Here is a 13,997-nt window from a genome sequence, read left to right as displayed (position 1 = left end):
AAGATCATTGAAGAATGCCATAGCTCACCTAGTGGAGGCCACTTTGCTGCCAACCGCACTGCCATGAAGGTAAATCATAGTGTATTCTATTGGCCTTCAATTTTCGCAGATTGCCATGCTTTTGTGAAGTCTTGCGATCGATGCCAGCGCATGGGCAACATTACCAAGCGGGATGAGATGCCGCAGAATATCATTGTTGAGGTGGAGCTGTTTGATGTTTGGGGAATTGACTTCATGGGTCATTTCCCTGCTTCTTGCGGTTTTTCCTATATATTGCTTGCTGTGGAGTATGTGTCTCGATGAGTGGAGGCGATCCCAACTACCACCAATGATTCTAAGGTAGTCATTAAATTCTTGCAAAAGAATATTTTGACTCGGTTTGGAGCACCAAGAGCGTTGCTTAGTGATGGGGGGTCGCACTTCAACAATAAATTACTAGCGAGCATGTTGGCAAAGTATGGAGTAAAGCACAAGGTGACAACTCCATATCATCCTCAAGCTAATGGGCAGGCAGAGTTAGCGAATCGAGAGATCAAGCAGATTTTAGAGAAGAGTGTCGCCAATAAGAAGGATTGGGCGAAGCACCTAGATGATGCTCTTTGGGCGTATCGCACTGCTTACAAAACTCCAATTGGTATGTCTCCCTATCAACTTGTCTTCGGCAAGTCATGTCATTTACCTGTTGAGATTGAGCATAAGGCATATTGGGCGACGAGGAGAATCAACTTGGAGTTCAAGGAGGCTGGTCATACAAGGCGAGAACTATTGACGGAGTTAGATGAATGGATGAATGAGGCCTATGAGAGTTCCCGCATCTACAAAGAGAGGGCCAAGAAATTCCATGATTTAAGCATCCGCACCAAGGAAATCAAGCCAGGAGATGAGGTACTCCTATACAACTCGAAATTACGCTTGTTTCCTGGTAACCCAATTGTTTTTCTTTGTTTTGTTTTTCCTTTCTTTTCGTTTTGTTTTGTTTCGTTTTGTTTCTCTTTGTTTGTTGTTTTGTTTGGGGCGGGTATTTCTCTGCCAGATTTCTGGAGGTCTTCATGTTCCAGCGCGACCACTTTCCACGCTGCACATGTCCAGCGCAGCCATTCTCCCATCTGAAAAAGACCGCAAACCCACATTTTCACCGCCTCTCACGACGCTTCAGTTTTTCAATGCCGATAATCAGGGACGTTTTCTCAATTCTCCTTGTTTCTTTTGTGCCCTGAGGACATGGCATGTTTTAAGTGTGGGGGGTGTTTTGTTGCTTATATTTTTCAAAATTGGGCGAAATTGATTTTTCTATGCTTAGTTTTTGGTCTCGAATCTGGCTAATTTTTATGAATTTGTGGAAGAGAAGATGGTTTTCGATGTGAATTTCGGGTTTGTGAATGAATGAGGATATTCTTGTTTTACTTTTGATATATGTTTCTTGTTTGTGCAAAGAATTATGAGTTTTGTTGCAACACTTTTGTAAGTTAGTAAAACGTGATTTGTCCGGTAGATGCTAGAAGGAGTGTTGTCATTGTGATTGCCTACGATCGTATCTTATCTGTGAAAATGTTGGATGAATTGCCAACTTCAAAATTGCCAGCTCTGAAACATCTGGCCTGTTCTGAAAACGTGATAGCTCTGAGTCTCTGCTCCTCTAGTCTAACTATGAGCATGGGAAACCACGTGAAAAGAATTTGGATTACATCCAAATGGTTTTATTTCATGAATTATGGCTCAACTGTCGAAATCTCAAGCACACAAAGTGTGAAAAATAGGTGATATTGATTATAAAGGCGATCACATTAGGGAATTCACTTCTAGCGGAGAATTGGGTCTGATCGAATTACTTGCATTACTCTTTTGTTGCTTCTTAAACTTTGAGTTACTTGCATGACCGAGAGATGTATGTTGATTGTAAAGTTTTGAATAGACTTTGTGAATGATTGAATGGGAATGAACATTGTTGAAATCGATCTCTTCCTAGGATTCATATAGATTTTGCTTGAGGTCAAGCAAAAGACTAAGTGTGGGGGAGTTGATTTATGCTTAATTTACTCTATTTTTAAGGGTTTGTTTGTGCATGTTTTAAGATAATCTTCTGGAAATTGGTACGTTTATGGTGTATTTTATGCTTTGCAGGAGATTTAGGCTTTCGAGATGGAAGAATGCAGTTTTGAATGAATTTGGAAGAATTTGGCGTTCTCCAACTGTTCTGGTTTCCAGAGCAGAGGAACCGACATTTCCAGAGCAGAGAAATCACCATTCCTATGGAGTCAGAGAAATCAAAGTTCAGTGCAGCGAAATCCACGAACGCCAGAGGAATCGAAGCGAGCGCGGAAACGCCAGAGGACTCATAAGGCGCCAGAGGAGTCGCCATTCCAGAGGAGTCGAGGTCAGAGGAGTCGATGCCAGAGGACTCGCTTCCCCGCTGCCAGAGCGGAGGAATGCCAGAGAGGAGTCGATGCCAGAGGACTCGCTTCTCCACTGCCAGAGCGGAGAAATGCCAGAGCGGAGGTCCATTTCTCTGGCGCAACCTATTCCGCTGGCGAGGTCAGAGAAATCACCCATTCCGCTGGCGATACCATTCCTCTGGCGATAACAGGGAAATCATCCATTCCTCTGGCGAGAGCTGCGAAGTTGGCAAGAGTAGGAGTATTTTCCGGAGCGCACATCCAGCTGGAGAGTTGCCTTATTCCACACGATTCTATTACCTTTAGAATTCCACTTTGCATGGCAACTTCCATGGTGATCCGAAGGAAATCTGAAGCTTATAAATAGGTCCTCTTTTGACCTATTGAGGACACCAACACACATCCGAGAACCCTAGCATTCATACTTTAGTTTTTAGCTTTAGAATTTTATTGCTTTTCAGTTTTAAGGCTTGGATCAAGATTGAAGATTCAAGTCGCTACTTCAGTTTTTATTCGGTTTTTATATAATTTGTTTTTACAATTGCTATATTTTTAATTATGTTTATGTTTTATATGTCTGGCTAGTTTCCTTTAGCTGATTCTAGGGTTTGTAAATAGTTGATTGAATTTATGTGATTTATTTGTTAATACCTTTGTGCCTTCCAGTTTATGATTCATAATTCCTGGTGCTTAATTTCTTGTGAATTATTTGGCCAATAGTTTGCATGTTTAGCTATTCGGTTTGAGACCTAGCGGAGATAACTGTTTAGCGGATTCAGGAATGTATGATATGATTTTAACCTTGAGACCTAGCGGAGATAGGTGGATCATAGGGAGCTATTCTTAGGAACTTTTGGGAGTTAGTAGATTTTCTTGAGACCTAACGGAGATAGATAATTTACTAATCTACGATCGTTGCTGCTCTAGCGAGAGTAATTGATTAATTAAGTGATCTCTCATCATAACTGGATTAAATTGGTACATAGGATTAATAGATTAATTGCGTAGATTTAATTGATGAATTTACTACCCTAGGATCAGTTGTCTTTTATTTTTGATATTTTCCTACGTGATTTTAATTACTGTTATTTGCGTTTTAGTTTAGATCAACCAATCTCTACGTTCTGTTGCCTGTCTACTATTTAAGTCTGTTTAGGAGATAGATAAAGTCGTTTCGTTGTGTCAATCCCTGTGGATACGATATCTGGTTACTATTTCTGTGCTACAATTACACCGTGTTAGTTGCGGTATTTTGTGCTAATAATTTAGTGATCAGAAATCAGTGCGGAGCTTTCTTGGGCATGCAGGATTTTACAGGCGCTTCATCAAAGACTTCTCCAAACTGTCCAAGCCACTATGTGCTTTGCTAGAGAAGGATGTGAAGTTTGTCTTCTCCGATGAGTGCCTCGCCTCCTTTGAGAAGTTGAAAGCCGCGCTGATCTCTACACCAGTGTTGATCACGCCAGATTGGAGTGCTCCGTTTGAATTGATGTGCGATGCTAGCGATTGGGCCGTGGGAGCTCTGTTGGGGCAAAAGAGAGATAAGTTATTCAAAGTAATTTACTATACTAGTAAAACTTTGGATTCTGCTCAGAGGAATTACACAACCACGAAGAAGGAGCTGCTAGTTGTGGTGTATGCTTTTGATAAGTTCCGTTCTTATTTGATTGGAACTCATTCAATTGTCTACACTGATCATGCCGCCATCCGCTACTTGTTCACAAAGAAGGACTCCAAGCCCCGCTTGATTCGTTGGATCTTATTGCTGCAAGAGTTTGATATGGAGATCCGAGACCGAAAGGGATGTGAGAATGTGGTAGCTGACCACTTGTCTAGATTGGAGAATCCGATCGAAGGAGATGATCCGAAGATGGCCATCAATGAGTCTTTTCCCGATGAGCAGATTTGGGCAGTGCTATTTAAGGATCCTTGGTATGTAAAGTATAGCAATTACTTGGTTATTGGAGCTCTTCCCGAGGGGTTGAACCACTATCAAAAGAAGAAGTTCCTCCATGATGTCAAGTTTTATTATTGGGATGATCCTTACCTATACCGGAGGTGCGCCGATGGCTTCATTCGACGATGTGTTAGAGAGCATGAATGGCCGAAGATCATAGAGGAGTGCTATAGCTCGCCTAGTGGAGGTCACTTTGCTGCCAACCGCACTGCCATGAAAGTAAATCATAGTGGATTCTATTGGCCCTCAATTTTTGCAGATTGCCATGCTTTCGTGAAGTCTTGTGATCGATGCCAGCGCATGGGCAACATTACCAAGCGGGATGAGATGCCGCAAAACATCATTGTCGAGGTAGAGCTATTTGATGTTTGGGGAATTGACTTCATGGGTCCTTTCCCTCCTTCATGTGGTTTTTCCTACATATTGCTTGCTGTGGAGTATGTGTCTCGATGGGTGGAGGCGATCCCAACCACCACTAATGATTCAAAGGTAGTCATTAAATTCTTGCAAAAGAATATTTTGACTCGGTTCGGAGCACCGAGAGCGTTGCTTAGTGATGGGGGGTCGCACTTCAACAACAAGTTACTAGCAAGTGTGTTGGCGAAGTATGGAGTAAAGCACAAGGTGACGACTCCATATCATCCTCAAGCTAATGGGCAGGCAGAGTTGGCAAATCGAGAGATCAAGCAGATCTTGGATAAGAGCGTCGCCAATAAGAAAGATTGGGCAAAGCACTTAGATGATGCTCTTTGGGCGTATCGCACTGCCTACAAAACTCTGATTGGTATGTCTCCCTATCAACTTGTTTTTGGCAAATCCTGTCATTTACCTGTTGAGATTGAGCACAAGGCATATTGGGCGACGAGGAGAATCAATTTGGAGTTCAAGGAGGCCGGTCATACAAGGCGGGATATGCTGACGGAGTTGGATGAGTGGAGGAATGAAACTTACGAGAGTTCTCGTATCTACAAGGAAAGGGCGAAGAAGTTCCATGATTTGAACATCCGCACAAAGGAATTCAAGCCGGGACATGAGGTACTCTTTTATGATTCTAAGCTCCGACTATTTCCTGGCAAGCTGCAGTCTAGATGGAGAGGTCCTTACGTGGTTCACAAGAGCAATTGGAATGGGACCTATGAGTTGCTTGCGTCGAATGGGTCTACTTTCACTGTTAATGGTCATTGCCTCAAACCATACTTCAAAGCAAAGTTGGACCGCGACGTGGAAGTGGTCAACTTCGTCGATCCGTGATTGAAGGTATCGTCGAGCTCTAGACGTTAAATTAAGCACTTGTTGGGAGGTAACCCAACTGTTTTTTTTTCTTTGTTTTGTTTTTCTTTCTTTTTGTTTCGTTTTGTTTCTCTTTGTTTCTTTGTTTTGTTTGGGTTTTTAGTGCGGTGTTGAGCTTGGAAGTCGCGAGAACTCGCGCTTTACCACCGCCAGAGGAACAAGTGTCTCTGCCAGATTTCTGGAGGTCTTCCTGTCCAGAGGAGCCGCACTCTTCGCTGCCCTACCCAGCGCCGCCACTCTCTACTCTGCCCAAGTTCACAAACCTTTTCACCGCCTCTCACGATGGTTCAGCTTTTCATTGCCGATAATCAGGGACGTTTTCTACACTCTTCGTATTTCTTTTATGCCCTGAGGACTTGGCATGTTTTAAGTGTGGGGGGGGGTGTTTTGTTGCTTATATTTTTCAAAATTGGGCGAAATTGATTTTTCTATGCTTAGTTTTTGATCTCGAATCTGGCTAATTTTTATGAATTTGTGGAAGAGAAGATGGTTTTCGATGTGCATTTTGGGTTTGTGAATGAATGGAGGATATTCTTGTTTTACCTTTGATATATGTTTCTTGATTGTGCAAAGAATTATGAGTTGTGTTGCAACACTTTTGTAAGTTAGTAAAACGTGATTTGTCCGGTAGATGCTAGAAGGAGTGTTGTCATTGTGATTGCCTACGATCGTATCTTATCTGTGAAAATGTTGGACGAATTGCCAACTTCAAAATTTCCAGCTCTGAAACATCTGGCCTGTTCTAAAAACGTGATAGCTCTGAGTCTTTGCTCCTCTAGTTTAACTATGAGCATGGGAAACCACGTGAAAAGACTTTGGATTACATCCAAATGGTTTTATTTCATGAATTATGGCTCAACTGTTGAAATCTCAAGCACACAAAGTGTGAAAATTGGTGATATTGATTATAAAGGCGATCACATTAGGGAATTCACTTCTAGCGGAGAATTGGGTTTGATCGAATTACTTGCATTACTCTTGTGTTGCTTCTTAAACTTTAAGATTACTTGCATGATTGAGAGATGTGTGTTGATTGTAAAGTTTTGAATTGACTTTGTGAATGATTGGATGGAAATTTACATTGTTGAAATCAATTTCTTCCTAGGATTCATATAGATTTTGCTTGAGGACAGGCAAAAGGCTAAGTGTGGGGGAGTTGATTTATGCTTAATTTACTATATTTTTAAGGGTTTGTTTGTGCGTATTTTAAGATAATCTTCTGGAAATTGGTGCGTTTATGGTGTATTTTATGCTTTGCAGGAGATTTAGGCTTTCGAGATGAAAGAATGCAATTTTGGATGATTTTGGCGTTTTCTAAGTGTTTTGGTCTCCAGAGCAGAGAAATCATCATTCATCTGGAAGACCAGAGAAATCAAAGCCCAGATCAGTGAAGTCGAAAGCCAGAGCAGAGAAACCAATCGCCAGAGAAATCAACATATCAGAGCAGAGGAGTCTCTAGTCAGAGGAGTCGCTAGTCAGAGGAGTCGCTAGTCAGAGGACTCATAAGGCGCCAGAGGAGTCGCCATTCCGGAGCGCTAGTCGAGGCCAGAGGAATCGCCAGAGAAATCACTTCGCCAGAGAAATCAACATGTCAGAGAAGTCGCTAGTCAGAAAAGTCAAGTCCTCAATTTCAGAGGAGTCACCATTCCTCTGAAGAAAGCCAGAGCGGAGGAAGGCCAGAGCTGAAGAAAGCCAGAGCGGAGGAAGGCCAGAGCTGAAGAAGACCAGAGCGGAAGACATTCCGCTGGTGACCCATTCCGCTGACGAAGTACCAGAGATATGACCCATTCCTCTGGCGAATGCCAGAGCGATCATCATTCCGCTGGCAACCCATTTCTCTGGCGAGGTCAGAGAAATCATCTAATCCTCTGGCGCGACCCGTTTCCCGGGTAACATCCGTTCCTCTGGCGAGAAGCTGCGAATTCGGCAAGAGTGGGAGTATTTTCCGGAGCGCGCATCCAGCTGGAAAGTTGCCTTATTTTACACGATTCTATTACCTTTAGAATTCTACTTTGCATGGCAACTTCCATGGTGATCCGAAGGAAATCTGAAGCTTATAAATAGGTCCTCTTTTGACCTATTCATGATACCCCGAACACCCAAACACTTTAGTTTTCATATTTTTCAGTTTTATAGTTTTAGACTTTTATTGTTTTCTAGTTTTCAAGGCTTGGATCAAGATTGAAGATTCAAGCCGCTACTTCAGTTTTCATTCAGTTTTTATACAATTTATTTTTACAATTGCGTTCAATTTAATTATGTTTATGTTTGATTTTATTATGTCTAGCTAGTTCTTTTAATCTGAACCTAGGGTTTGTACATAACTAATTGATTATGTGTTTTTGATTTGTTGATATCAATTTGCCTTCCAACTTATGATTCATGATTCCTGGTGCTTATTCTATTGTGAATTATTTGATCAGTGATTTACATGTCTAGCTGTTCAGTTTGAGTCTTGAATGCGATAATTGTTCAGCCGATTCAGGAATGCATGATATAGTGTTAGCCTTGAGTCTTGAATGCGATAGGTGAAGCTATAGGAAGCTATTCTTTATGTGCTATTTGGAGTTGATTGATTCCTTGGAGTCTTGAATGCGAAAAGGGGTTAGTTAATCTACGTTCATAGGTGGTCGTTAGAGACGCTTGTGAATAATATAGTGATCTTTCATCAGGGTTGGATTAAAATTGGTAATTGAATCAATAGGTTGAATACATGTAGTTGATTAGTGAAAGTACATCCCTAGGGTCAGAGCTTTCCTTATATTTGAGTTAATTATCATAGTTTACATGCTATTTAGTTTTTATTTAGTTAATCTTAGTTCGTAAATCACCTTCATCATTGTTTTGCCTGTTTACTGTTAGAGTCTGTTTAGGAAATAGTTTTAGCAATTTTGTTTTACAGTCTCTGTGGATACGATACTCTGCTTGCTATTTGCGTACTACAATTACACTGTTTAGTTGCAGTTTTTGTCGCTATAAAAATAGTGATCAGAATGATATGAGGAATGGGGGGAAAATGGGGTTTTAGAGCTCAAAATCACGTCTGGGGCCCACTTGGGGGAAGCCCCGCCCTTTTCCCGCGGTCACGGCCCGCGTCCGCGGCCTACAAACGTGGGGAAGGATCAGGGGACCAGCGGTCCCACCCCGCGGCCGCGGGTGGTGACCGCGGGTGTCTCCTGGAGTCGGGGGCAGCTCACCCGCGGTCCCACCCCGCGGCCGCGGGTGGTGACTTCGGGGTACTGGGCGTTTTGCGCAGTCCGCTCATTTTGCTCCGTTCTCCCCCGTCCGGATTCGGATTTGGTCGCCGTTTGCGCTCACGGATTCCTCTCGAGACGTACTTCAATCTCATATCTTCAAAATCCTCCAATTAATCCTTGAGTTTTCCTGAAATTACTCCAAAACTACACCAAGACATCAAATCTTCATAAAACTAAATATTCGGGCACAAACAAGCATTCACAAGCAAAACATGAAGGGAAATGACAACAAATCATGTAAAATTGAGGTACGAAAACCATGTTTGTCACTAGCAGGTTACTATAGAAGATTCATCGAAGGATTCTCGAAATTGGCTAGGCCAATGACTCAGCTTTTGAGAAAAAGGACTAAGTATGTTTAGTCTGAAGCTTGTGAACAAAGTTTTAAGGAGCTCTAGACAAGGCTAGCCACTGCTCCAGTGTTAGCAATACCAAAAGAGAATGAAGAAACTAGGATTGGGTTGCGTGTTGATGCAAAATTAGAAAATGATAGCATACGTGTCTCGTCAATTGAAGCCCCATGAGCTGAACTACCCGACTCATGATTTAGAACTAGCAGTCGTCGTGCACGCGCTGAAGATTTGGAGACACTACCTCTATGGAGTTAAGTGTGAGATCTTTACAGATCACAAGAGTTTAAAGTACTTCTTCGAGCAAAAGGATTTGAACATGAGACAACGAAGATGGCTCGAATTAGTAAAGGATTACGATTGCACCATCAGTTACCATCCAGGAAAAGCGAATGTAGTAGCTGACGCCCTGAGTCGAAAGACGAAGGCTAAGCTAGGGTATTTTATCACCCAACAGAAGGAACTGATCCGTGACTTTGCCTCACTCAGTTTAGAAATTGTTCATCCTCCGAACACAGTATCGGGTTGTGTAGCTGCGCTGACAGCTAAACCTGATTTGAGAGAAAGAATTGTACAAGCACAAAGAGAAGATTGGTTCTTGGAGAAGATGCGTCTCGCTGCAAGAACAAATGAAACGAAGAGATTCACTGAAGCCAATGATAACGCAATTATGGTTGGTGAAAGATTGTGTGTGCCACATAAGGAAGAGTTAAAGAACGAGATTATGAGCGAAGCTCATGATACTCCTTGCACTGCACATCCAGGCAGCACAAAGATGTACCAGGATTTAAAGAAAATTTTCTGGTGGAAAGGAATGAAAAGAGATGTAGCCTTGTTTGTGGAGCGATGTCTCGCTTGTCAACAAGTGAAGGCCGTGCATCAGAGGCCGTATGGAATGCTGCAACCACTACCAATCCCCGAGTGGAAGTGGGAGCACATCAACATGGACTTCGTAGTGAGTCTACCGAAGTCGGTACGTGGAAATACTGCAATTTGGGTCATAGTGGACCGATTATCAAAGACAGCGCACTTTCTGCCAATTCAAATGACATTTGGATTGGAAAAACTTGCAAAGTTATATGTCAAAGAGATAGTACGCCTTCACGGTGTACCTGTATCTATCACGTCAGATCGTGACACCAGATTCACATCGCGTTTCTAGAAAAGTTTACAAGAAGCAATGGGCACTCAGCTGAACTTCAGCACAGCGTACCACCCTCAGACTGACGGACAGTTAGAAAGAACGATTCAGATTCTAGAAGATATGTTGCGAACGATTGTCGCAGACAAAGGTGGAAGTTGGGAGGATTTGTTACCTCTCGTGGAATTTGCTTATAACAACAGTTATCAAGCAACAATTGGAATGGCTCCATATGAGGCTTTGTATGGCCGAAAATGTCGATCACCACTTTACTGGGATGAAGTGGGTGAAAGAAAGTTGTTAGGTCTTGAAATGGTCCAACAGATGGTTGAGAAAGTCGACCACATCAAGCAAAGAATCAAAGAAGCTCAAGATAGACAAAAGTCTTACGCCGATAAACGCCGATCGGAGTTAGAATTCAATGTTGGGGATCGAGTTTTCCTCAAAGTTTCTCCCTCAAAAGGGGTTATACGTTTCGGAAAGAGGGGCAAGTTACGACCCCGTTATATAGGACCTTTTGAGATCCTAGATAAGATAGGCCCTGTAGCCTGTAGGTTGGCATTGCCGCCTAGTATTGGGAACGTGCACAATGTGTTTCATGTCTCTCAATTAAGAAAGTATGTGTTTGATCCAAAACATGTGATTAAGCACGATGAAGTGGTCCTAGCCCAGGACTTGAGTTATGAAGAGAAACCAGTCCAGATACTTGATCGCAAGGTTCAAGTTTTACGGAACAAGAATACTGTTCTCGTTAAAGTGAAGTGGAACCATCACGGGATGGAAGAGGCCACATGGGAACTAGAAGATTCAATGAAAGTCAAGTATCCCCAGCTACATTATCAAGGTATGTAAATTCGCGGACGAAATTTTCTTTAAGGAGGGAGGGATGTAATACCCCGTTTCCTCGAGCTAAGTTTAGAATTATTTCGAACTTAGAATTAAGATGATTTACGCCAAATTGAGAAAAAGAATTTATTTTAAATCCAACAAAAATGATTTACAAAAGCATTTGTAAATTTAGTAATTAAATTTATATGCATTGCATATCTATTTAATTAGACATTCAAGCATTTATGTGTGTTGAGATTTGTTTTCTTTTTGGGCCTTATGTTTTAATTACCTTTAGATATAAATGAAAGCCCAACCCATCAAGATCCATCAAGCCCAACCCATCTTGATCCTCAAGATATTTTCGCTCCACTCAGCCGCCTCACTATTCCCTCTCTTCTCAAATAAAACCCCTCCGCTAGTTCACCCAAATCATTCTCTTTCATTCACTCACTTCATCTCTCTCGGACTGAACTTCAAGAACAACAGCCGAGCGAATTCACCCAGCAACCATAGCTCATTCTTGATTCACACAGCAGCCCAGCAAATTCAAGCCAAGGTTTCACCTTTAACTCCCCTGCTTCTTTACTTCACTTTTCGTTCAAGAATCTAAATTCTTGTTCATGTATATATCTGTGTGTTTATATGTATTTTAGCAGCATAACTTTTGAAAGAATTGATAAAGGTAGAGTCTTGTTTTTATGCTTGCTTTAGAACTTGTCGGTGTTAAAAGAAAAGGAAGAAAGGTAGAATCTTATGGAGTGTTGGCTGTGTGGGTAGATCAGTCGAGAGTAGATGAGAGTCGAGGGTGGCGGCCGTGGCTTGCTGCGGTTGCCGGAAACAGATGGAGGTGACGGCACTTCGCCGTTGCCAAGGAGGTGATCGGCGTGAGCTGTACTGGTGGGCTGAGATGTTGGATTTGTATACTGAAAGCAAGAACGTTTTATGCTTGTATACAATGTTTCCTAAGTTCACTATCTAATCTCCTATCTGATTGTGTTCATGATTGCATATGTATGTTCTTTATCTCTATATAAGTAGATTATATGGTGTGTTGTAGATCACAGAAGACCATATAATTGGAATAACCTTAAGAGATATAATATGATCACAGCCGAAATAACTCTAGGACAAGTTATTGGTTTAGGCTGCAGTATAGATGGAAGTAGTTTGTCTTGGCTACTTGTCTATACTGGTACGTCATTACGTATTGATAGGACCACAGTTTGAGATGTATTCTTCTATCTGACTTAAGTGAAGAATCAAGATCTCAGTGACTTATAAATCTTAATACTAATAAGTATTTAGATATATATATTAATTCGTATATCACTTTGACTTACTATGGGTGAAAGTTATATACTAACTCGAGTACTCTGTATCTTGGGTGATAGCGGTTAATATATGATATTTGATTATCTGTATTAGTACCCGTATCCGGTATAGGATAATGATATCCCCTTAAGGAGCTCAATAAGGTTTATTACGCTAAACCCTGCAGGTTGATTAAGTTCAGGCGTAATAACAAAGTTTGTGTGGTACTGCTTAAGGAATTATTAACAGATTAATTAATTTAAGCTGTCAGAGCTCTAATTAATTAATGGATGTCGGATATTTTAAATACGGAGATTTAATAAGTCTAAATACAAGCCCCGACTCATCACCGGCAATAAAGGGGTAAGTCAGTATCGGTTCTCTAGTGGAATGAACTGATATTTATAAATTAATTATGGTCTGGGCTGACCATAGATAAATTAATTTATTTGAGGCCCATCTTTATTCCTTGTATCTGGTCCCTGGGCTGGCCCAATGTCTCCTAGCCCAAGTAGGGCAGATTTTCGGCCCTCACTAGAAACTGGCGCCCCCTCCTCCTTTTCTGTATTATTAAATACAGCTGTCAGCTCTCAGGAAAACACACTGATAAAATTAGGGTTTTTGAGAGCAGAGAGAGGCGCAGGAAAACGTGAGGTGATTTCTGTCTTGGGAATTTCCATAGCTCGTTGTCCATCCAACGTTGGGAATTGAGCGGGATACAGTCGAGAAGATCAGAGCTGGAGTCAGATTTTCGCAGAAAACCAAGTTCTGGCAGTCTCCGTAAAACGGCCATAACTTCCTCCACAGAACTCCGATTCCGACGAATCAGGCGGCCACGGAAAGCTCTCTCGAAGACGAAGAAGTCGTATTTCTGGGCAAAATACGATTTGAGGACGTTTGAGGCTTCAAACGAAGGCTTGAAGCTGACTGACCTGTTCAGCGACAGATTGACGAATTCTTAGGTATTCTTCAGGTATTTTCTAACTCCAACGTGCAGTTGTTAAATTCATAGGAGCATGTTAGGATTTAATCGTTGTATGATGAATTAATAATAATCCAAGAAACGATCATCGGGCAATCGAGTATTAATTCAATTTAATATTCCTTCAATTGGTATCAGAGCCCAGGATTAATTTCTTGGCTCTATTATTAATTTATGTACGATTAATAATCTGCGTTGTTTTTACTACCGTTGTTCTTCGTGGTCTGTTGATTCGTGGAATACGTCGTTTTGACGTTGTAATCGTTTTTCACCACGAGAAAATCCGTGGTTAGATTAGGATTTCTTTTTGTATTTGTTTTTCCTTTGGAATCTGTAAAATTGAAAATCGAGACGAAGATGACGACGAATCAACATCGAATGAACGGAGGTTGGCGAGCCGGGAGGTGGCGGGCGCCGAGGGCACGGAGGGCTGCGCACTGCGCGAGCCCCGTGCGCCATGGCGCGCGCATAAACTCCCGGGCTGG

The 13,997-nt window shown here is 41.8% G+C and overlaps 1 protein-coding gene across 1 annotated transcript; it reads left to right on the top strand.

Annotated features, from left to right (window-relative positions):
* The first annotated feature begins 5,262 nt into the window (after nucleotides 1-5,262).
* LOC131023276 (uncharacterized) lies at nucleotides 5,263-5,601 on the top strand. The gene has a single exon (XM_057952823.1). It carries the CDS (start codon nucleotides 5,263-5,265, stop codon nucleotides 5,599-5,601), a length of 339 nt encoding a protein of 112 aa, XP_057808806.1.
* The last annotated feature ends 8,396 nt before the right edge of the window (nucleotides 5,602-13,997 follow it).

The sequence above is a fragment of the Salvia miltiorrhiza genome, chromosome 4 (genome assembly GCF_028751815.1).
Source record: "Salvia miltiorrhiza cultivar Shanhuang (shh) chromosome 4, IMPLAD_Smil_shh, whole genome shotgun sequence".
Lineage (NCBI taxonomy): Eukaryota > Viridiplantae > Streptophyta > Magnoliopsida > Lamiales > Lamiaceae > Salvia > Salvia miltiorrhiza.
Note: the sequence above shows the minus strand (reverse complement) of the source record. Positions and strands in the feature narration are given on the sequence as shown.